Below are 24,398 nucleotides of genomic sequence, written 5' to 3' on the forward strand. Positions count from 1 at the left end.
CCTCTCACAGTCTCTGCGGGAGCAGATCCGCAAGGAGAGGCGCTCCCTCTGAGGGCAGACTGCAGGATTCCTTCATTTACCCGTTCCAGCCACAAATTTGCGATTGCTGGTCGTGTTTTTCCTCCGTCCACAGGTTTTGTGTTTTGTTTTGGGTTTGTGGGGCGAGGTTTGGGTAGCGGGGCCTGTAAGGGTGGGTGGTGGCCTCTGAGGAGAATCCAGCAGCTGCCCCGTGTCAGATAAGGGCCAGGTTCAGCCTGCTCCAAAGGGACCTGCTGCTGCTCAGCCATTAAGCGACGTCATTTGAGCCTCTGTGAGAGCAGATTTAGGAAAGAGTTTGAGAAATTTAAGCAAAAAATGCTGCACAACAGCAGCTGGGAGAGAGGGGTGAGCACCAGCCCTGCGGCCCCAAGGTGAGGAGGGCAGGAGGTGCTCCAGACACGCAGAAGGATGTGAGGAAGGTGTTTTTAGTTCATCTTTTTTGTTGTTTGTTTGTTTGTTTCTCAACCAGCTTGCTAGTAATAGGTAAGAAATTTTATTAATCTCCCTACACCGAGTCTGTTTTGCCTGTGACAACAACTGTTGAGTGATCTCCTTGTACTTATCTCAACTCTTCAGCCCGTTCCATCCTATTTTCTCTTGTTTTTCCTTTGAGGAAGGGGAGTGAGAGAGCAGTTGTGGTGGTGGAGCTGGGTGAAAGCAGCCCACGTTTGTGTGTGCATTCCCCAGCCGCCTGGGAGCTGTGCTCTGGGTACGCTGCCAACTGAGGAACACCTGTGTCCCCCTCCCAACCACAGCAGCACAGTCCGAAACCATAAAAAAATATAAAAATAAAAATAAGAAAAGACATTTTTATAAAAATAATCTGTTGCTTACGATTCTGCAGTGGCTGCTTGTACAAAATGCAAGTCTGTCCTGGGCTTGCCCCCCACTTGGACAGGAAAGCAGCTGAGTGCCTGATGGTTAAGTAGGAAACAAACACCACAAAAAAAAAAAAATCTCTATTTTCCAGCAGTGGATGTTTTCATGTTAATTTTGACATCGTAGGAGGAAGAACTAAGTCCAGTGAGAAACTTCCATTCAGCACTTTCACGGAATAAGAAAACCAAGTGTTTTGCACGAACGGCATAAAAACTAAAAGTGCTTTCTTTCAACTGCAGCAGTGCAAAGATTAGCCCAGGATGGGGCCTCACAAAGCAGGAGATGTTATCCTTTCTGGCCATACCTTGCAGCCATCCATTCTGCCCCAAGGGCAGGATGTGATAGCTGCAAACCTGTTTTTCGATTTATCAGGGCCTCCAGTCGTTATTTGAAGTTGCAAAGAGCTGACATTCCACTCATTGTCGCCGAAACACAAGCAGGGCTGGAAGAGCTGGTGGAAAACCAAGCAGATTCCACTCACCTCTTGCCCCAGGGTTTGTCCAGGGATGACACTAAATGGATAAATCACTCTGCTTAGCACCAGAGAATAGCAGGTAGTGCCAGCAGGAGTGGCCATACTCTGCTAATACCTGTGTGTAATCCCAGCTGCAGTTCCAACCGGGCTGGGGGTCGATCAGTTGAAGATGAAGAAATTGTGATACAGACAATAATGTGAAGAGAAAAACTGCCTACCTCAGTTTAATATGATCAGGAGCAAGTGTTCCTATTTTAAAACATATCCATATATATCCAACACCTGAAAGCAGCTGCTTAGAACAAAAGGCCAGGAATAATCATGTTTTAGCCTTAAAAAATTCTTATCACAGAATCACAGAATTTTCTAGGTTGGAAGAGACCTCAAGGTCATCGAGTCCAACCTCCAACCTAACGCTAACAGCCCTCCACTAAACCATATCCCTAAGCTCTACATCTAAACGTCTTTTGAAGACTTCCAAGGATGGTGACTCCACCACTTCCCTGTGCAGCCTGTTCCAATGCCTCACAACCCTTTCAGTGAAGAAGTTCTTCCTAACATCTAGCCTAAAACTCCCCTGGCTCAACTTAAACCCATTCCCCCTCGTCCTGTCACCAGGCACGTGGGAGAACAGGCCAACCCCCACCTCGCTACAGCCTCCCTTGAGGTACCTAAAAAGAGCGATAAGGTCGCCCCTGAGCCTCCTCTTCTCCAGGCTGAACAAGCCCAGCTCCCTCAGCCGCTCCTCGTAGGACTTGTTCTCCAGGCCCCTCACCAGCTTCGTCGCCCTTCTCTGCACCCGCTCAAGCACCTCCATGTCCTTCTTGTAGCGAGGGGCCCAAAACTGAACACAGTACTCGAGGTGCGGCCTCACCAGAGCTGAGTACAGGGGGACGATCACCTCCCTAGCCCTGCTGGTCACGCTGTTCCTAATACAAGCCAGGATGCCGTTGGCCTTCTTGGCCACCTGAGCACACTGCTGGCTCATATTCAGCCGACTGTCCACCATCACTCCCATCAGGCCTCCAGCAAAGCACTCGTTTCTTCAGTTTTCTCCTCTGTAAAGTACAAATATGACTGGTTTATAGCACCTGATGGAAGGGTTTAAGCATCACTGCATGGACCGATGTGGCTCAGGACAGGAGAAACTTGATTTCCTGAGACCAGCCAGCACCTCCTGAGCTTCACATGCTGAGCAGAAGGCAGGATGATGTGGAAGGAGATAGAGGCTGGAAATCACTCAGAGTGGAATAAAAGCAGCTCTTATATAGACACAATCTATATTTCCATCTAGGAGAATATAATCCCCTATAAATGTCACTGCCCTGCATCTGCAGATAGCCTGCAATAACAGCGGTACAACCTACTCCAGCTCTGAAGCATGTGAACGACTCTGAAGATGATAACAATGATTGCAAATGCTCCCTCTGCTTAATTGCTACAGGACTAATTACTGCAAGAGAGGAAAGAGATGTTTTGTTTAGATCTGGAGTCTCATACACGTAGTCTCACGTTTTGCCATGATCGAGCAGGAACATTTTGGTCACAGAATGAGCTTGTGTCCCCTTGGCTCCAGTCGTGTGCCTGGTAAGGAGGAATAAGTAATGTTTATAAAATACTACATAAAACACTCTGTCTTCAGAGATTGCCAGGTTTACATTGCAAATAATAGGGTAAGCAGCACAGCTATTCATTTTTAAGAAACTACCTCGATAATCACTGGAAAAAAAGGGAAAAAATGGTGAAGGGATTTGATGAAAAAAAAAAAATCACTTGTTCATCACTGAAAATGCTAATCTGCACTCATCATTTTTGACTCATTTCCTGACTGGGCCTTGTAGCTGCCTGTGCAGTGTGTGGTTTTATAGTTGTGAAAACACCATAAAACAAGCTGGGTTTTGACAGAGGCTGTTGTAGGGGGTTGGTTGTTTGTTTTCACAACTTTGGTTTGGCTTCCCCCAGTGCTGCTAGAATTACTCAAATGTTTGTCACCACAACTTGAACAAAAAGTTGGTTTCTTAGGAAGCTGCAAGATACCAAAATAGCAAAAAAAAAAAAAAAAAAAAAAAAAAAAAATCAATCTAGAAACTGAAAATCTTGCCCGTGTTTTACTGCGGCAGACGTACACTAAACAAATACACCGCGAGCAAATATTGGAATTTAATCACCACGAAAATACGATGCATTTTCCAACGAAAGCAAGAAGCAACATGTGTTGGGTGTGTCAGGAGGTGAAGAGTTATCTGGGCTTTCCTCAGAGATGAGAGGCTCTTGAAAGCATCGGTAGGCTTGGAAAATGTGTTGGCCTACCTAGGTAAACTTATGCTGGGCTCAAGAAGGAAGATTTCAATGGAAAAGACTCAATCAGCTATTTCTTGGGGCAGAATAAACCTTTGTATTTGATCTCAATCCATCACCACAGACGTGGAAACCAGGTGATAAATGTTATACTTGTGCCCAGAGAAGCCACACACACATACCGTAGAGCTGGAGGACTCCTGCGTCTGTGTAGAGCTGAAGGTGGCATTTCCTTGGTGTTTTAGAGGACTTCCCCTAAAATTTTAATGAAAGGATGAAAAAAAAAAAAAAAAAAGAATGATTTTAGGCAAAATTTGGTTCTCTTGCTGCAAGATCCCAAACTGATTGCAGGAGTTTTGCTTGAGCTGAGTGGAGGATGTGGCAAGACAGCATTACAGGGGATGGATGACACGCTTCACAGCGCTGTTGAATAAAGTGGACTTTGGGGTCAAGAAATGCCTGACTTTGCGTTTCACCTTTTTCCTTGCTGTTTAGTTCAATGCTCATTTACAGAAAGGGCAAAGAGCAGAAATGGGTGGGAATAAAGCTCTTTCTGTCCACCTGGATTAAACCAGGAGGGCTCAACTTTTGTGTTGCTGTGCATTTATTGCTCCCACCTAAGATGCCCTGAAGTCTTCACACAAACTTTCCATGATGCCTTTAAATAGAGAAATTATTTTGTTTTCTGGGCATACCAGCAGGAATGACCAAACGTAATGGGCTACCAAAGAGGATAACCAAATCCACATGCTCTCTTCCCCAGCTTTCTCTTTCAGTGAAGGTCCTGAGCCAACACTTCCCACGCCCAATGCCTCTAAATTTGCTATTTTACCACTGCATATCAGAAGTTCCCAAACAACGGCCATGGGGGCCTATGCAATTCTCCAAATTGGTTTCGTGATGCTGCATTTAGGGAGACTGCTGGTTGAGGCTCATTTCTGTTCAAAACCAGGCAATTTCTTGGTGCAGACTTGTGCAAAATGTCAGGCAGAATCCTGCCCTGCTTCATTCCTGGAAGCACCCCCTGGGTGGGGAAACTTCATCTTGAAATAAAATTATGCTAAAACACAGAACTTCATTTCACTTCTTCTCTCTGCTACAGCAGATTGCCTGCTTTAATCTGTCCTGACAGCTGTGCCAGTGAAAGAGCAGTTGTGCTGGGCATCAGCAGTGCCAGCCAGGGTGCAGTATATCCAAAATGTTTGGCTTTGAGGTCCACACAAACATTTATTCAGAATTACCTTCAGCCACAAGTGACCTCCTCCCATCTGGATTCCCTCCAGCAGCCAAGTGGGCAGTTCACACTTCCGATGCTCTCACAGGCAGGAGACAAAGAGGGGGATCCAGCAGGCCACAGATTTTCTAGAAAATCAAAGAAAGGAGCCTCTGAAACCACCACGTCTCAGCCAAATTGGGCTGAAACCAGCTGATGGCTTCAAAAGTTAGCAGAAGAGATAGAAAGAAATAGCACAATCATGAGCCTCATTTTCTCCGGAAGCCAAGCGAATGCCAAGCTTATCTTCTTTCTTGACACCTACAAAATAAAAACTCAAAGTTTCCCTGTATTTCTGTGTCATCTGCTGTCCCATGATTTACGCACGACAGGAAACAGGGAGGGAGCCCACGGGTCCTGCGCCATTCTGTGTTTGCAAGCTGGGTCTTTATGCTTCACACAGCAGCTGGCAATGCTAACGCTGCCCCACACAGTCAATAATGATCTCAAAGACAATTATTTGCTTTATCTTCGTCTTGTTGTCTTTACACAGGAGGCGACTACCATTTTCAGGAACTGCTGCTTCCACCTCCCAGCTGATTCATTTCATTGCAACCATTTTCCATCTCTTCTGAGAAAGAAATGACTGACAGCATCTGCATGTACCATTCATATTTTTTTCTGAATAAAAGAGGAAGCAGATCTTCAGATGACTACTTCTGTATTTTAGATAAAATGTTATGAGTCATTCTTTCAAAGAAGCCGAAATAGTGAATTGCCAGGAAATAGGCCCACACCAAAGTCAGGCTGTGGGCTTTCCTCTTACAGAGACCACACGTGTCTCTCCGCCCCAGAAGGCGAGGAGAACCACTGACATAGAAACCCCAGGTAGAAATGGTGCCTGACCTCTAGAGGCTGCAGTCATTACTCTCCCCCACCAAAAACTGTTAATAAATTCCCTCAAATTCCTCATGTTTTCATAACACGAAATGGGAACTAGTCATTGAAGGGAGATCTCCCCACAAATCATGCTTTTCCTCATCAGAAATAATTCCCAATCCACATTTCCTTACAACTGCTGCAGTACCTCAGGGTCCCTCTCCTAGAGCAAGGCCTACGGTTACATGGGGCTGTCCATCTTCCACCCTTGTGGGACAACTGGGGACCCTAAACTTGCATACATATGACCCAAATATTACAGCATGGGGACGTGGAAAGCCTTTTTTCTTACTCCTTGGGTAGCTACATTCAGGACCAGCAACACCAACAAGAATTCCAGTCTCTGACGTGTCAGTAGGGTCTAGGAGGATTCTGACAAAACGTTGAGGCTCCATGGTCTGCAGGAAAAATCCCTTACTCTTCCCCACACCTTTGTTTTCTCACTGCTTAATAGCACTTTGCACACTGCTATTGTGGCTGTGAGGTGTTAAGATGGCGTAATTACCTCAACAGCACACTAACGACCTGCAGCATTGCCTTGACTACGAGGTGAATGCCATGCCATGTGGGCTGTCACGTCATCACCTCATGATTCTTTCTTTTTTTTTTTTCTCCTCAGTTTGCTAAGGCTGTGACTACCCCAACGTGTAAAAATACACCCAAAACGGAGCTAATCCAGAGCCGGGACACCCCAAAGGCACCCTGGTTGCTCAATGCTTTGTGTAGGCGGTCCAGATCACCTCGTTCCTTGCACCACCTATTGCAACAGCTTGTTCACAGCCTGGGCTGAGCAGAGCATGGACGACTGGGCAAGGGAAGAGAGGAGTGAGATCAAAGCCCCACACCCTGTTTCTGGGATCCCAGGTAGTGGAGGGAAACTGGATTATTTATCTGCTTTTTTTTTTTTTTCTCCTTAAAAACGCTCATTCTTGGAGCAAATCCAGCCCCAGGCCACACGCTTCCTTATTTTCAAGGGGAACTTTCCTTATTTTCAAGAGGAACTAAAGCCACGAGTGCCTGGCGGTGAGCAGGCCCTTTGAAACATGCTGGGGAAAATCCTATTGAAACGGGGCAAACGAGCAACCCCACTGCATGGGGACCCTGCAGAGTGGGGCCCAAAGCCAGCCTGGGACCTGGGGGGCATGGGGACAGGGGGCAGTGGGGACAGGGCTGAGGGGATGAAGGGAGAGATGAGAGAAGGCCCCACCTGGAGCACTGGGTCCAGTTTGGGGCTCCCCAGTACAATCAGGACATGGAGCTACTGGAATGAGTCCAGAGGAGGGCTATGGGGATGATTAAAGGACTGGAGCACCCGTCATACAAGGACAGGCTGAGAGCTGGGCCTGTTTAGCCTGGAAAAGAGAAGACTTGAGGGGAGACCTCATTAATGTATATAAATATCTTAGGGGACGGTGTCGATAGGATGGAGCCAGTCTCTTCAGTTCTGCCCAGTGACAGGACGAGAGGCACTGGGCACAAATTGAAGCACAGGAGGTTCTGGCTCAATATGAGGGGGCACTTCTTTACTGGGAGGGTGGCAGAGCACTGGGACGGGTTGCCCAGAGATATCTCCTTCTCTGGAGATATCCAACATCTGCCTTGGTGCCATCCTGCACAACATGCTCTAGGTGCTCCTGCTCGGCAGGGGTTTGGACTGGATGATCTTCAGAGATCCCTTCCAACCTCGGCCATTCTGTGATTTTGTGAAGGGACGAAAGGACGAAGGAGGGTGCTGAGGGGTGAAAGGAGGGGCTGAGAAAAGGGCTGAAGATAAGCGCTGAAAGGATGGGGGAAAGCCCTGAGGGGTGGGCATGAAGAGAGTGACCAGAGAAGGCACCGAGGGCCAAAGAATGGTGCTGAGGGCATGAGGGAAGGACTGAGGTGAGGGAGAGGCCCCGGGATGTGAGGTGAGGACCGAGGGGCAAGGGGCTGAGAGAAGGGCTGAAGAAAGGTGCTGAAGGCATCAGGGACGGGGCTGAGGGAAGAGGCTGAAGGGTGCTGAGGGAAGGAGATGAGGGAAGGCACCAAGGGGCTCAGGGATGGCTGTGGGGGGCTGAGGGAAGGGCTGAAGAAAGATGCTGAAGGGATGGGGCTGAGGGAAGGGGCTGAGGGAAGGCACTACGGGGGCTGAGGGGGACTAAGGGAAGGCACCAAGGAGCTGAGGGAAGGCATTGAGGGGGCTGAGGGAAGGGGCTGAGGGAAGGCTGCTAAAGGAGGGCACCAAGGGGGCTGAGGGGGACTAAGCGAAGGTACCAAGGGGCTGAGAGAAAGCTGCGGGGGGCTGAGGGAAGGGGCTGAGGAGACTGAGGGGGACTAAGCAAAGACACTAATGGGCTCAAAGAAGGCTGAGGGAAGGAGCTGAGGGAAGGCTGCTAAAGGAGAGCACTAAGGGGGCTGAGGGAAGGAACCAAGGGGGCTGAGAGGGACTAAGCGAAGGCACCAAGGGGCTGAGAGAAAGCTGCGGGGGGGTTGAGGGAAGGGGCTGAGGGGACTGAGCAAGGGCACCAAGGGGCTCAGAGAAGGCAGCGGGGAGCCGAGGGAAGGAGCTGAGGAAAGTTGCTAAAGGAAGGCACCAAGGGGGCTGAGGGGGGGACTAAGCGAAGGCACCAAGGGGCTGAAAGAAAGCTGCGGGGGGCTGAGGGAAGGCACTGAGTGAAACCACCAAGTGGCTCAGGGCAGGGACTGACGGATGGCTGAGCCAAACCCCTCTCAGCACCCACATCCCTTCAGCCGAGCCATGCCCGGCTGGGTGACCTGCGAGGAAGAGGAAAGCGGCGGGCGCGGCCGCGCTGTCTTTCCGGTTCAATTTTCACTTTCTGTTTTTTTTTTTTTTTTTTTTTTTTTTTCTTTCCCTACCCTCCCACCGCCACCAAACTTCTCCGCTCGCCCGCCCTCGGCCCGCCCTCGGCCGGCTTTTTTCCTCCCCTTCCCCTTCCCTTCCTGGGGCCGGCGGATGGCGGCTGCCCGCTGCCCGCCCGCCCCGCACCGCTTGAGCCCGTCCTCGGGCCGGGCGGGCGGCGGTGGCGGTGGTGGCGGTGGTTGTGGTGTTGGTGGCCATGGTGGCGAGGAACGGAGAAGCCAGGGCCGGAGCAGAGCGGCGAGGAGAGGGGCGAGCCCCGGCTGCTATGGGCGACAGGCGGCAGGAGGCGGCCGGAGGGCCGGCTACGGGTGAGCGGGGACCGGCCCCATCCCTTCCACCGGCCCCCAGCCTTTCCACCGGGACGGGTAAACCCATCCGTGTTTACCCCCTTATCCCCCCTAAAACCCCTTTTCCAGGGACTGCGACCCCTTAACACCCCCCTCCAGGGACTTTCTTGGGGTCCCCCCATCCCTCCGCAGCAGCCCCTGGGGGAGGCACCTGCTCGGCCCTAAGGACGCCAGCCCCAAGCCTCCAGCAGGCCTTAAAACCCATTAAAAAAAAAGCCTTTTTTTTTCGTTTTTTAATGTCACCTTGGCTTCTCGGGGAAGCGAGGGGCTGTCCTGCCTCCCGCTTGCAGCTGGGTGGTGGAAATGGTTGGGAAAAGCTGCGGCCCCCGGGGCCGTCCTTGGGAGCTGGGTTTTGTCCCCGCAGGTGCCCTTCAGGAGCAGGAGGTGGAAACGCAAACGGGGTCGTGGCATACGGCCCCTTCCCTGCGACATAAAATGTACAGAAGGCTGGCAGGCCTCTTTGTTTCCCCTTTGGAGTGGCCATGCTGCCCTGCCGGGCTGTGAAGCAGCCTTTTTGGGGTGGAAATGGTGTTCCCACGCTGGTTTCTGCCTCCAGATCATCCCCCTGCGAGTTGTCCCATGTGTGCACTCCTTAACTGGGGTTAATCTGGGTAGATGGATCAGGCAGGAGCATGAATGACACCAAAATAGTTATAAAACATGTTATTTTCTGCATGGAAACAACATTTTTTTTTTTTTTAATGCAAGAAAGCCTGCATGGTGCAGAATAGTCAGCAGCCCAGGGGCTTGGCACTCGTGGTGGATGCAGGAGGTGGTGGGTAAAGCTCAGCTCTGCAGGACTCAGGTCAGACATTAACCCACTGGTTTTACCCCAAGCATTCGGTCGCTGCTTGTTGCAGAGTGGACATTTCTCAGCGTTGCTCGGAGGATCTCGTTACGGTGTGTGCATTAACGAAGGGGGAGATGAGTCTTCTGCTGTGCAAACCATCCTATGGCTGTGCCTGGAGATTGCACCCGAACGGGTTAGATACAGCACATTGTCAAGAAAATGACTGGTTTCACAGAAACCGCTCTTTTCCAATGTAAAACAGCGTTTCGTCAGAGAATTCCCTATCTTCTCTGATAAGAAGAACAGTTAAGTGCTTGCCCAGGACTAGAGATCGCATTACGTGGCACTGAAACTGGTTTTACATACTAGTTTGGGCTATTTTTAGTGTTCCTGTTAAACCTGGTGTTTTCTGCAGCAGCAGGGCTTGCTTCAGCGTTCCCTGGTCCCAAATACTGACCCCCTGACACTCCCTGTCTGTGTCCTGCCAGACTCTGAGCTGCGTTGGCAATCCAGATGCTGAACCTAGCTGGATTAAAAGTGGCCTCTTTGACTTAATTTTCTACTGCAGTTTGATGGTTTTCTTCATTACTCAGCCTTGATTACTCAGCAGGGGAAGAGGAGGAGCGCAGGGGCAAGCGCTTGTGAAGATCAGTGTAGCCAGCAAGAAAATTGCACGTGAAATTACAGTTTTGGTGGAATTGGGCCAGTTTTATATACACAAAATAAGCGTGTTGGTCACTTTGGCGTCAGCTAAAGCATGGATATTTACTGGTTAAAATCACTTTGAGCCGAGAAAGTGAAATGCTTATTCTTTTGGGTAAGGGCAGTTTGGGCACTCTTTGGCTTTTTGTTCTTCCTGGTGGTGGAATTACTACCCCGAAAGTTCTGGTAGATGGCTGAAGCTGGCATGCACATGGGGTAGATTTTCTTTAGCCTTTGGCTTCGGTTCTATTTTGTGCTTGAAACTGGAAGTGTGTCGTGGTAATTTCCGTAACCAAAGGGTCCGTAGAGAACGTGTGGGTAGAGGTTTGTTGCCAAATCAAGCAAAACAAGAAAGAAAGTCAACTCTAGAAGAAGAGCATCCACGGTGAGAGCAGAAGAAGCCAGCCAAAGGAAGGCTCTGGCCCTGTTTTGGAGGTTCTCAAGCTTGCTCAAAGGCAAAAATAAGTAAGTGACTGGCAGTTTGGAGGGGCGTAGCTGCATTTTTTTCAGGTAGAGTAACTATAAGCCCACTTTTCCAGCCACAAACACTTTTTTTTTTTAATTCTTTCCTCAAATGGAAAGCCCATGAAGGAGCTGTTTATTGCGAAGGTTGTTTTTAACGCCTGAAGCGTTGCTCTCACAAAGCCTCCTGTGTGTTGGGAAACCCTAGGCATCGCTGCAGAGCTTGAACCTTGGGTCCAGGACATCACTGGCATCGATTTTTTGGGGATGTCCTGAGCAGCGCAGCGGAGGAAATCCAGCTCACGGGGCGACGTTTCTCAGGAGGGCTGCATTTGCTCTGCGGGTACGCTGTGGTTGCCTGGGTTTCAACGCGTGGGTTTCAACGTAGAGCCTGCGGGCTGCAAGCGAGGGACCCGTGAAATATCACAGAGCAAAGGTAAACCTGTCAGCAGCGGGTTTGGGGCTTGCTGTGCACGCGTCTCCAGCTCTCCCACGGCATCAAGACTGACTGTTTTAGGCCAGAGTGTGCTAGCATGGAGAGCTGTTGGGCTGGCTGGTTTTTAAAGGGGTGTTTTTAGCTGTCCAAGCGCTAAAATACCCGTCACAGCGCGAGATTTGGGAAGAGGCGATGCGGACACCTGCAGCTGAAGGGATGCACGACGGTTGGCAACGCATCAGAAGGTGACAGAAGAGGGGAGCTGCAGCAGGAGAGGCCTTGGAGGAGCATCTGCTGAGATGAAAGGCAGCATCAACTGCCTGCGTGGTGTATTAACGAGAGAAAAAAACGTAATAACCACATCCTCAATTACACGAGCAGCTGAAGGTACCGGGAGGGAGGTTATAATATCAAAGAAATGTTAAAATGAAAGAAAGGTTTCTCTGGAGCAGGACTCTGGCTGCTGATCCTCTGGGCAGAGTGGTGTCTCTGCTGAGGGGCTGCCTCAGCACCCTGCATAGCCCTGGTCCTAAAATGTGACCTAAATAAATATTGGCACTCACTGGAACTGAGATGAAAAGCCTTTAAATGCTCTTGCAGCCTAGGTGTCTGCATTACCTGATCCTAGAGGTGCTTTTAAATAACCAGAGAGCCGTGCCACCCAAAAACTTCCCCTTGCCGCAGCAATTTGAATGCTCAAAGCCAGCGTTTCTGGGGGAAAACATCACAGTTTCGAGGCCCTTGAGCTCCCGTGGCTCCTTTTGTGAGAGTACAAGGAGACATCCACTGCAGAGAGGTGCTTTGGGATTGTTTTACAGGGATTTGGGATTTACGTGCCGGAGGTAAAACCTCGTGCTGATTCTCTGGGATATTTCTGAGCCCCTGCATCTGTCTTAGCCAATGCCTTGACTCCAGGAGCCATGAATTTAGTAAAAATATATCAAGGAGATGGCCATCCAGCACTCCTTTTGAGCACTCATGCTCCCTGCCAAAGGCTTGTGCCTTGGGGACTTCCCGAGGAAGAGCTGGAATCAGTATTTCATAGAGTATATTTCCCCTCCCAGATCTGATGGGATTTTTTAACCCGTCTGTGGTGAGACCTTCAGAAAGGGCAGCTGGTTACTGGAGCCCCTCCGTTCCCAGGAGGCAGGCTCAGCCAGCTCTGCTCAGTAAAATCCCTAAAAATACGAGGTTAGAAGAGTTGCCTGCATCCCATGGTGGAAAGAATGGGAAGGAAAAAGGCAAGAAAGCAAAAGAAAAAGGTTCTGGGAAGCAGTAAAGCTGGAAAAGTGGCCGATAACGGCAGGAGGAGCAGGAACGAGGCACTTGGCTGGCATATTTTGAGGCTGGAAGGTTTTGCAGAACCCGCATTCAAATGCAAGAAAACCCCGAGAGGCTCAAATAAGCCTCTCAAACAGGCCTCTGGGGTCTGCCTCGGGTGATCGGTTTGCAAATACACCAATTCTGGTGTAATTTGGCCCAATTTTGGCCTTGCGCTGAGTCGAGCATCTTCGGCACTAACGAAGCAAGGCTCATTATAAACGTTGGGCTGTGCAGGCTGTCGCTGAAAGGAGTTTGCAGGTAAAGAGCTGCTCGGGCAGGTATTTTATGAGGCTGGATGGAAAGGGACAGTTGGTGTAATCGCCACGGTAATTAATTACCGTGTGCTGGGGGTGATGAGAAAGTAAAATCCAGCGGCTCCGGAGCGGGAGCAGCAAAAACAGGACGGGAAACGAAGAAGGAAGAGATCCTGACCACCAGGACAGGCTGCGAAGCCCTTCCTGAGGATTTCAGGGCCCGGATAACACCCACCGTGGGTTCAGCAGGACCTGGCCATGCTGGGTTTCTCCATCCATCCGTTTCCCCACGTGTCTGTGCCGTCCCCGGCCCCCGGAGGATGCCGGGTGGTGGCACGTGCAAGCTGCTGGGAGGGAAGGCGGCCGCTTTCACTTTTGCTTCTCCTTCAGGCACTTTCATTTTCACCCACTCAGTGCCGTGCACTCAGCCTGGCCGTGTCAGGGTTTTTTAGGGCTTTCCTGGGGGGCCAAAAGAGTCTTTTTTGGGGTGGGAACAGATCTGAAGGAGCTTCTTGAGTCTGAAAGGGAAGGTGGGGGTCAACAGCGAGCTGCTGGACTCGGTGCCGCGCTCTGTGATTGTTTCATCTCGTTTATTTATGTTATTTCTGCAGCAACTTTTTTTTTGGGGGGGGATTCCTGGACTTTCAGTTCGATGCTGCAGCCGAACTCGAACTCTCAGGGAACAGGAGGAGCAAATGTTTGACTTACAACCTGCAAAACTGCTGCTGATGTTGCATTTCCCAGAGCTTCTCAGGCTTTTTAGAAATCCTTTCGCTTTCACCCCCGCGAGAATACCCGATGCTTTTGCTGATTTAGCACCACGAACCCTCGATGTTCCACTCCTGAAGGGGTTTTTAACCCCGGGAGCTGCCTGGTCAGCTCGGTGTCTCTGTATGGAAACTCACAGCGGGGTCCAGCCACGACTTTTCTCATCCTCTTCCCATCTCAGTCTTTCCCCAGAGCTGCCGAGGACGCGGTGTTGCCCGGCGCTGTCAGCGGGAGGAGCGGAGCAGCGCGGCCCGAGGAGCGAGGTGCTCAGAGCAGGAGCCACGGGATTAAATGGCACCGGTTGCAACCTGGTGTTTTGGGGCCAAGAGGAGCAGTCGAGGGAGCCGGGCTTGGTTAGGCTGGAGAAGATGCTGAGGACAGGTCGGTCGCCCCTCCGCAGCTCGGGATGGGGCTCTGGACACAAATATTTCTCTTCTTATTTCTAGTTTTGTGTTTGTGCAGAGCTGGGACACAATTCCCCGCTCTGATTTACCTGGGGGAGGCTGAACTCGCTGATTGCTGCCTTGAGATTGAGGGGATGCAAGAGGGAGTCAGAGACAAAGCGAAACAAGAGGCAAGCAAGGAGAAAGACGAGCAAACTTATCCCTTCCCATCCTCGTTAGGCTCCAAGAGAGAAAATAATACAGGCAGAGGTCTGCAAGACCTCTTCATCTTTTATTTTTCTACCCTGAGAGCCCAGTTGTGTTGTATTTCTGGACACGTTTTTATAACGTTTCCCCCCACCTTTTGCCATGTCCACATTTTTAGTTTGCTTGGCACGGGGCAGACGCTGTCTCTATCTGGATGCACACAGTTCTAGCTGATATTTTCCTCTGCCCCTTTTAAAAAAATCCTTTATTGGCCCTGAGTAGTTCTCCTGTGTCACAAATCTTGTTATTTCTCTAAATACTTCTTTCTTATTTACTTATTTAAGTTGAGGGGAGGGAAAGATGACAACCAACCCTTTAAATATAGGATTAAAACCCCGAAGAGGTCGCAAGGCAGCACCTGATGCTATCCTCCTCGTGGGCCTTTCTGCTCTGGAGGTTGAAGTGGGACCTTACCTGTTTGTCTTCAAAAAATGCTGGGAGGTTTTTCTTAAAGAGCAGCCAGCATCAAAAACCTTGGCTCGAGGTCTGGAGGTTCCACGCTTCTCACAAACGATTGCTTTCATATATTTTTTTTTAAGTTCCCGGGGTCGTAAGCAATCAGCTTTTCCAGCGTGTCTGTGTTGCAAGCTCGGCTCGAGATTTCAAATCCTGTAGGTCGTGAATCATCACCAGCAGTAAAGCTTTGTAAATCTGCAACAGGGACCGAGCCCAGGATTTCCTGTGTTTCTCCACGGCTGCTCTAATTGATATTTGGATGTCAGCAGCAGCAGGAGCGTAAATATTGCAGGGCTTTCCTTTGTCTCTGCATACGTGTTTCATTTGGTGGCTGCTTTGGGATCTCTTCTTGGTGGGCTGCTGCTGGGAGGTGTTTTATTGGGATGTTTTCCTTAGGAGATACCTGGCGAGGGGGTTGGGCTTTGGGAAAGCGCTGCGTGATGGGGCTGTGCAGGAGGTTTTGCCCTCGTGGCACTGCAAACCACGTTCATGAAGACCTTTAGAGCAAAACCCATAACCCCAAGAAACCAACCTGGCCACGGAGCAGCTGTGTGCAGACGTCAGCTCTCGCAGCCTGCAGGAGCTCGCCACAAATCTAAGCAAGTTTTTAACACAAGAAAAAAAAACCCTGACCTTGCTCAGAGGTCGTAAAGTTAATTTGCCAGCAGGTTTTGCTTCTTTGGCAGTTGTTAACAATTTCCCTTTTTTTTTCCTGTTGCAAAGAAAGAACGTTTAAGAGCTCGTGAGCCAACAGGCAGCCCCTTTTCCTCCTGGCTGAGGGTGAATTTTGCTTTCAGAGCAAGACCTGGGGGCTGCGTGGTTGGAGGGGAGCTGCTGGAGACATCCCAGTGGGAGGCTCAGAGCTGATAGATCAGCTCCGTGGAGATCTGGGCTTGTTAAATCAGCGTGCTGGGAGTCACAGCCAGCTGCCACCCAGCTCTGCTGTGGCCCTGCACCCATCTGGGAACGGCCAGGATTAAAATTTGGCTTTTCCTTCCCCAAGGTTTTCATCCGGAGTCACAAGAGTCGAGCTCCCTGCTGCAGACAGCGGTTTCAGTGCTGCAAAGCTGCTACTTGGATTCGACGTCTCAGGATGGGTTTCAGTACAGCCAAGCAATTCTGGTGGAAAACGCAGTTTTTCTGAACGAGGTGAGACCCCTGGGAGAGCTGGAAGCTCAGGAAACGGTGGCGTTTCTTTGGGGCCCCAACTGGGGGGCTGTAGGGCTGTAAATTTTGGTTTATTGGCACATCTGTCTTCCCTTTGTAGCGTCTGGCTCACCTGCCTGCCTTGCAGAGCCCCGTTTGTAGTTCCTGGCTGGGGAGAGCCTTTGCTTTGCTTTCTTCTCCTCCTTCCTTCCCAGTCTGATCAGGAACAGAGGAGAATTCAGCCAACTTCAGGAGCTCGTGGAGCTGGTTGAAATGCAGCTGTGATGCCTGGTAGCAGGGCTTTAACGGCACTGCACGTCACGTATAGCTCTGATTTCACAGCAAGGCAGATGTCCACATGGTATTTCTGCCCTCGTACCTCTGCAGGCACCAGGTTTAACCCCAAATATCCCTCTTCCAGCTGTCTGGGGTCATTTGTGGAACCACTTTTAAATGCCTTCATCCCTCCAGTCTCGTTGCCATTGGCGTGGAAGATGAGCTGTCTCCTCTGAGGGCAGGAGCTGACCCGTCTGCTTCTTGTCATGAATTAAATAGAGCTTACAGACTTTGGCTGCTTAGATCCAGGGAATTCACTGGCTGAAAAGCTGGGGAATCAGGAAGCAAGTCAGTTGTTTTGAATTCTAAAGTCAAAATAAGCAAAAGCAGTGATAAGACTATTGTTTTCTTATCTTATAATCCCATTAAAAAAAAAACAACATCCTTCCACAACTTCTTTTAGCAAAGCCCAAAACCATCACGGACGCAGCTCTCTATTTGTTGCCAGCACTGGGAACGTGTGCTGCTTTAATCATCAGACAAAAGAAACCAGAGTAATTTGTGATCTGGCTGGAGCCAAACCCTCTGAGCTGTAGCTGCACGACAGCATCTGCTCTCTGATCAAATAATTCAGGCTTCCCAGGCTAGAGAAACATCTCCAAGCATCCCCCCTTGTGTAGGTATCCATGGTTGATTTGTCCGCTGATGGCTGCAGCTGCCCACTAAATGTGATGCTTGAAAAGCTCCCGAGCAGCTTGGTGAGAGGGGCAAGGAGGAATAAAGATGGATTTTCTTGGGATGCACACAGCCACAGCCACCTTTGTGCCACAGCGGGATGCTGTGAGGCTGGATGTGCCTGCTCTCCTTTGGAGGATATTAAATATTCTTCTGGGGACAAAATAGAGTCAGAGAGCTGTACAGATTGGGGTTCTTGTGGGATATTTGGTGTGCGTGTGCCTGGGGAAGGGGATGCCCGTGCAGCTGGAGGTCTGTGGGCAACACACCTTCTCTTACTGCTCAGTCACTTGGCTCTGGCACGAATGGACTAGAACCAGGTGTTGTTGTTGTGTTTTCTGCAGCTCAAAGCTTTTGTCCAAGCAAAGGAAGCCGCCGGCTACAGCCAGGAGGAGCTGGAGGAGACCTTTGCATTTCTCCTGTTTGACAATGAAGAAGAGGTAACCTAAAACGTTTACTCAGCTCAGAAGGTCGATGCCAAGTGCCTGCACATGGGCTCCTTCCCACAAAAGCCCGGCAGCTCTGTCGACAGAGTGTCCTGGCTTTTCACACCCTGGTTACCTGCGCAGTTGCTGCTGCATAAATATTCCAAAGCAGGTTCTGAAAGCAGCACCCGGGAGGTTTAGTGATGGATCCTGTTTTCAGACTCTCTAGTTGATCACGGTTTGAGGTCTCCTTTGCCCTCTGCAGGGAGCTATAAGAAGTCTTCCTTTGTTCCAGTGAGTTTACGGTCAAGTACGGGCAGGTGAAAACCTTCCACACACAATTAGAAGAGAAAAACATTTCTGTGACAGAAGGCAGGAGTTTATCAGATGGTTTTGGACAAGTTCCCTTGGTTTCCCTATCTACGTGGGAAGAGAGTCTTATGTTAGAAATAGTTTTCTTGCCCATGTTTCACAAGGAAGCTTTTGATTTTGTGTGAAGAGTTTGCCTGCACAAGGATGCTCAGGGAGTCTAGTGGGTATTCACTTTTAACATTCTTCAGTGATGCCACGGTAAATCCCTGCAGGGATGGTTTTGTTCAGGGTGAGATTGGCCTGAATGCAGTTTAATTCTGTCCAGTTTGGATTAAGATGCATCAAAACAAACAACATTCAGTCAAAACTGGAGAGCAGGAACTGGCCAGCTTTGGTTTAGCTGTTTGAAATTCAGCACTGTCTGTGCCAAGTAACTGGGCTCCTCGTACAGGAAAGAGGGAGCTCGAGACCTCGTCTGTTATAGGCACCTAAAATCCCTGAGCTAATTTGCTGCCTGGAGGTTCCTCCCTCTGTTGTTCGGAGAAGGAGTCTAGCTTGATAATCTAGACCAAACACGTGGCTTTTAGGAGGCAGAGATTAGATGAGATAAGTTCTCCGTGTTGCTTATAAAGAGGCCGAGGACAGTTTGACCAATTTGCCTTAATTTCTCACCCACCATGAGTTCAAACTGGCTGCTCCTGTTGTCACTCTTTGGTCAATGTAAATTTGGTCTTTGCATGCTTTAAGGAATCCGTTTGGATTAAACCACAGTGGGTGAGGCACTCCCAAGGCAGCAATTGTGCCCCATGCGGGTGTAAGCACGGAGCAGAAAGTGTCCTTGCCGTTCATGCCAACCCCGTTGTGGTTATCTTTCAACAAATTTCCTGTGCACATAAAGAAAGTGCAAAGTCCAGCCGTATGCTTGCACCCTTTTCTGGAGATGCTGGATTTTCTCCAGGTTTTCTGAAGCTTTTCCCTCGCCCCACGGATGCAGAAAACGCTTCTGTTTCCACGGAGGTTGTTGGAGCAGTCCTTTAGCAGCACACTCAGCATTTCACACCCAAAATGACACATTTTCTTCCTGTTGGTTTCGGTGGCTGTTGCGTTTAGGAGTGTTTATGCTGCATGTGTTTTGGCTCTGCAGTGATTTGTAGTTGACTTGCCCGCTGCAAGTATTCTGCTGACTGTTGTACTGCAGATTTAGGTAGCTGTGCCCCTTACCTTTGCAAACAGGCAGTAAAAGAGGCTGTTTCTTCTTTTGAAGGCCAAAGAAGTGTGTCAGACAGGCCTCCGAGTTAACAGCAGCTCTATTTCCATGCTTGGTGATCCAGCAAAAGGTAAGATTTTCCATTCAGTCACTCTTCTGGAGACATAAACTCCTTTAAAAACAAAACCAAAAGCCCAGATAAAACTCCTGGTACTGCCTGGCTATTTGCTGCAAAGACCAACAGAGCCACACGTGTTTCTTTCCAGAGAAATTGCATTTGTTTGGATCAAGGAAGGAGCAGTGTTTTCCTTCTGTCTCCTCAACCAGATGAGGATCTTCCCCAGCAAATGTATTGTCTCTTCTGCTATCCATTTCAGGCTTTTTTTCCTGTGTTAATAACCACCTTTGTGTCACCAAAGTGACTTTTTGGCAGCTCTGCACACCGGTTTGCTCTTCAGAACCGCTGTGCTGAGCTTTTGCCAGCAGTCCTGTTAATAACCAGAGCAGATCAGGATGTGCCAAAGCCCTTCGCAGCCCTGGCTTGTCCCCATATTCCCCCAAAGTACTTCAACACCCATCTTGTCTGCAAATATAGAAGCCCTTTGTCACATCTTCCTAGGAGACACAAGCCCTTGCTTGATATGTTTTCATGCACTCTCACGTGTTGCAGACAAAACTGAAACTAACCGGGCTCTTGTCCCAAAAGAAACCCGAGTGAACTGCTCACTCCTTTCCCAGAGCTGACCCTGAAACATAAAATGCTGTTCCACACCAGCAGGCAAAATAGGAAGAGAGTCAAAAAGAGTTTTGCCCTTTTTATGGCAGCAGAGTCCAATGAGGTTTGCAGCGCTGGCTCTTCAGAGAATCCCTTTCACAGGAGCTTCCTCTTGACAGGTTTTTCAGCACTCAGCATTTCTCGACAGACCGTTCATGCTATCTTGCATTGCTTTGGTTTCACAGGGGTGTATATATCCAAGTACGCCGACTGTCTTCTTCCGAGACCCTGGTACCATGGGAAATCAGGCTATATCGTCATCTGCAAGCTAATTAAGGTAAAACACAACTTTTTTTTTGTGGAGTGGTTTTCCTAAATCAGTGTATGATGCAGGTGGTTTTTAAGGACACGTTGGTGCCCAGCAGTGTGGTGGGGTAGGGTGTAAAAGTCAGCTCTGCTGAAAGCTCTTTGGGATTTTTGACCATGGGATGTGCCAGACTAGAAAGCAAGACATCAGGCTGGGCTTGGCTGGTGGCTCAGGGATGCAGAAAACCTTCCAAATGCCACCCCTGCGATCAGAAATTTCCACTAGGGTCACTTTTTCCCCCAAACTTTCATGCATTTTTACAGTTTGAGACAGTTTGAAGCTCGAGTTCCTCCTTAAGGAGGGACTCCCTTCCTCCATGGGGCTGGCGCAGGGCCCCTTTCTCACTTCCCCACTGGCTCCTGCTCTCCGTAGCAGGCTGTGAAAGCACCTTGCTCCTCTTGGCTCTCATTAGAGCTGGTTTGTGTGCCAAACCAAGCTCAGACAAGTCATCCCCTCCTGTTTGGAAGGATTCAAACACCCACAGCCCCCTCAAGACGAGAACACTGCTCTTTAGGGAAGAGGATGATTCGGGGGTCCTTCAAAATACGTCTCTGCCAACGCTTTTGTGTATTCTTTTTTTAAATTACTATTCCATTTGCTTGCCCAGGGAAAGGTGAAGGTGGTGTCTGAGAATTACACAACCAGCTACACCTGCCCCTCTCCCGGCTACGACTGCCACGTTGCCGTGAGCAAGAACATCGTCCCGTCAAAGGCCAGCCCCTGCCAGGCCTTCGAGCAGAGCCAGGTATGAGGTTTGGAGCAGAAGGACTGTGCAGACAGCTGGCGTGCAGGCAGCAGAGGAGCACAGCGTTGGCTGAGCTGCCTTTGCTCCTTCTCCACCACGTATTTTCATCTGTTTCCCTTCTCCCCCTAGTATTACGTGTATGAAGTGTCCGACGGCAGCGCTGCGGAGCGCCCCAGGCAGATCTGCCCCTACATAGTCATCACCTGCCAGTACAGAGAGCCGAAGGAGATGCCCGTCTTAGCTAGAGAGAGCCTGTAAGCAGCTTGCTGTCCTTCCAAAACACTATTTGTGTGAGCTGTTTTTCCCCTTCCCGTTGCTAAATATTCTTCTTTTTCTCCCTTTTCTCTAGACCTGAGCCTAACCACAAAGGTAAGGACATCTGGCAGCTGGATTTGTTTGATAAATGTGCCTTTATCTGTTCGCCCTCCTCTTTTTTCCTGCTTTTTCTGAGCCGTTCTCTCTTTTGCCAGTAGCATTTTACTGCCCGTGGAGGGGGCAGCTCTCCATCCGGGGCCAGCTCTTGTGCAACATTGCCCTGAGGACCCCATACAGCTCCACGATCCCAGCACAGCTGTAAGTTGCTCTTTCCTCTTCTTTCTGTGCAATATTTGCAGCGTGCAGCGTTGCAACCACTCTTAACGACCCTTTGGGGATTATCTTTGGGTCCTTAGCAGGCAGGTTGGCTTCCAGCACCTGGGTATCCATGGACCAGAAAAGCCAATTTTGTGTCTGTTGCCCCATCCTTTCGTTGATCAACAGCTTCTTGCAGCTGTGCCAAATTACCTTACACGCAGTCGGGGGAATTATCAGGGTCAGGAAGGGATTTGGGGCAGCCAGCAGTGTGGTGTCACACACAGTAGCAGCTGGAGGAGGACACGAGATCAGGCTTCTTACAGCAGCTGGAAACAGCTGCGTTTTGTCACCACTTTGTTATGTTAACAGTTTGGGCATGTTTATTCTGAAACAATTACCCCTGCTGGGGATTATTTCTCCTTGTGAGAAGTGGGCTTCCTGACAGTGCAAATAAAGTTAGCCAATTGTGTTTACAGATTGGCACGGTGGCAAATAAATTATTGAGGTAAGTGGCATTCAAAAAAAGGGAGGTATTTAAAATCTTCATTAGTCAGGGGCCATCCAGCAGGTAACGACTTGGAACAGCCAGTAGCAGGGCACAAATATCAGTGTTTGGAGTGGTTCACAGTGACAGGGCTACACCTGGGCTTAATCCTGAGAGCTTTTTCTGCACGTGAGCCCCGCTGCTTTCTCCTCACAGGCCTCCCAACCTGGACATTAACCACGTCATGGGGCTGTCTGACTTGAAGAAAAAGCTGCCAGAAGCTGCGTTTGGGAAAAGAAATTACATTGAGAATGAAGGTGAGTGTAAAACCCGCCAGCGTTTGCAGGGGACTTTTGCAGTTAGGATTTGCAGGAAAACAGAATTTCTTACGTGATTTCCCAGTGAGGTGAGGGACATTCCACCTCTCGGGGTCTGACCCAGCACCTCCTGCAGCATCACTTAAATTGCTTTTCGTAGCTGCAGAGCTAGGATAGGAAACATCTATGAAACAAGGGTTGAAGAGGAAACTCACTATAATATCAATGCATATGTCTTATAATTAGGAAATCTTGATAAAAGTTTTGTTTTTCGCTTTTCTTTTTTAAAAAATACAAAACAAAACCAGTGCTTCCATCAATTGCACCCCCACCTTCCTGGTAGGGGAGTGCTTGTTTGTTTGGAGTTGATGTAAGAGATGTTACTTCAACGTGAAGTTCTCTCTCTTTTGTCTGCAGTCTGCTTCCAGGGCGTTTACTTCAGTCTATATGAAGTGGAAATAGCGAATAAGGATCAACATAAAATGAATCAATTATTAGAAAATCTAAAGAAAAGGGACTTGGTAAGTATTTTAAAACGTTTTCATTCTGGCAGGAAAATATTCTTTTAAATGATCTTCTGAATCTTTGGTAGCATTATTCAAAGATTCTGAAATAATGCAAAATGGAACGAATTTCTCTGCTTTAAGTATTATTTTCATGCTTAGTTATTCTCCAACATAGTTTAGTCTTTCTGCTACCTGAAGATTGCTCCCTATGAGCTGGGACCTGATTTCTGGGGTGAGCAGAAATGTAGCAGGCAGACCTCTTTGGCTGTCTTTGTGCCAGATGAGACTGGTTTATTGGCTCGTCTTTGCATTTCCATAGTGGACAAGGACTGCAAGGGGATCTTAGATATTAAGAAAGTGGGAGCTTTCAGTGCTAGAATGAGAATTACTAAGCAAAAGACATAAGCTGCCACGTGCCTGCCTTTCTTCCTTTTTTTTCCTGCCTGAAAAATAGTCCCCACTCAGCTCCTCACAGCTACGCTGCTGAAGCCTTGGCGGCTTCTGAAGATATTGAGATTTATCTCTGCTTTAACAGAGAATTTCCCATCTGTTGTTGCTAAAGGCTGCTTGCACAATAAGACCTGATAAGAGTTATTCCAGCACACTGGGGTTTTCCTGCTCCCAGCGCAATCTTCGTGTCTCCTTTTGACTCCAGGGGCTGAGCATCGCCCCCGAGGAGCTCAGCACTGCTGGGATTCGTGCTTGGGGTTTGGCTTTGCTGCTGCTGGTTGCGCTGTCCCATCTGACCCTGCCTGTAGGTTCAGGGTTGTAAATTCCCAGCTGAAAACACACAACTGGCTGGGCACATCCTCCCCTCAGCGTAAGCTGGCAGCACTCCACGACCTGCCTGGAAGGGCTGGTGCTGTGAGGCACTGCTGAAGAGCTGCCCACCAACGTGCTTCTGCCATACCAGAGCAAGTGTTTGCAGGAAAGGCTCTCAGCCTCCATAAATCCTTGATGAGACTGCCTTTTATCGGTGCCAACAGGAGAAATGAAGAAGGAGATAGCATAGATGAGGTAAATGTCCCTTCTCGTGCTGGTGGCACCTGGTTGTGGCATCCACGCTGAAGTTCACCTGATGCTGCACTGCTCGGGGCTCCCAGCATCTGCAGGGACGTCAGCTTGTCCGTGCTCCTTTTCTCCTCATTTCTGCCCAGCCTCGCAGAGCTGGACTCTGGAGGAGCTGGGGAAGATGAGGTGGTTGAGATGCAGCCGTGAGGAGCTTGGTGCTGAAAGCAGCAGGAGCAGTGTTTCCCTAAAGCATCCCCGTCAGTCTGGATTAAATCATCTCCCATATCTCAGCAAGGACACTCGCAGCCACTTTGGGTGTGCTTTTCCCTTCCCAACGTGCTGCAGAAGGGCTTTAGGCGAATCCTTTGACAGCCACTCCCAGAAGCCCAGGTGAAAAATGCCCTCTGTTTCCTTTCCCTTTCCGTGGCGTGCGAGCCTGGCATCCGGCTTGCAAGTGAAAATGAAAGAGTAGCTGGGAACGAGCAGGGTTGCTCGAGGCCAGCTGCACTCCTCTGGGTGGAGGGTGACTTCTCTCAGCTCTGTGTCAGGCAGCTGCTGACTCGTGGCTTGCCTTTCGCCCTCGTGTGCCTGAAAATCGCCCCGCTGGTGAGAAACGATGGCAGTTTCATTGAGCCAGGTGACACCTTGGCTTTTATCCACTGGCTTGAGACGGTTTGAAGCAAGGAGC

General features: G+C 49.5%; 1 protein-coding gene across 1 annotated transcript in view; it reads left to right on the plus strand.

Moving 5' to 3' along the window:
- Nucleotides 1-8,726: 8,726 nt before the first annotated feature.
- Nucleotides 8,727-24,398, plus strand: part of TASOR2 (transcription activation suppressor family member 2) — a 33,462-nt gene continuing 17,790 nt past the window's right edge. Inside the window, exons 1-12 of the mRNA XM_082770638.1 lie at nucleotides 8,727-9,011; nucleotides 13,967-14,166; nucleotides 15,895-16,040; nucleotides 17,393-17,488; nucleotides 19,050-19,122; nucleotides 19,953-20,044; nucleotides 20,682-20,819; nucleotides 20,949-21,073; nucleotides 21,169-21,188; nucleotides 21,290-21,392; nucleotides 22,093-22,193; nucleotides 22,611-22,714. Of these exons, the coding sequence (XP_082626764.1) occupies nucleotides 8,797-9,011; nucleotides 13,967-14,166; nucleotides 15,895-16,040; nucleotides 17,393-17,488; nucleotides 19,050-19,122; nucleotides 19,953-20,044; nucleotides 20,682-20,819; nucleotides 20,949-21,073; nucleotides 21,169-21,188; nucleotides 21,290-21,392; nucleotides 22,093-22,193; nucleotides 22,611-22,714 (1,413 nt within the window). The 5' untranslated portion in view covers nucleotides 8,727-8,796. The remainder of the gene's footprint in view (nucleotides 9,012-13,966; nucleotides 14,167-15,894; nucleotides 16,041-17,392; nucleotides 17,489-19,049; nucleotides 19,123-19,952; nucleotides 20,045-20,681; nucleotides 20,820-20,948; nucleotides 21,074-21,168; nucleotides 21,189-21,289; nucleotides 21,393-22,092; nucleotides 22,194-22,610; nucleotides 22,715-24,398) is intronic.

Source organism: Aythya marila (assembly GCF_965140915.1).
Source record: "Aythya marila genome assembly, chromosome: 1".
Classification (NCBI taxonomy): Eukaryota; Metazoa; Chordata; class Aves; order Anseriformes; family Anatidae; genus Aythya; species Aythya marila.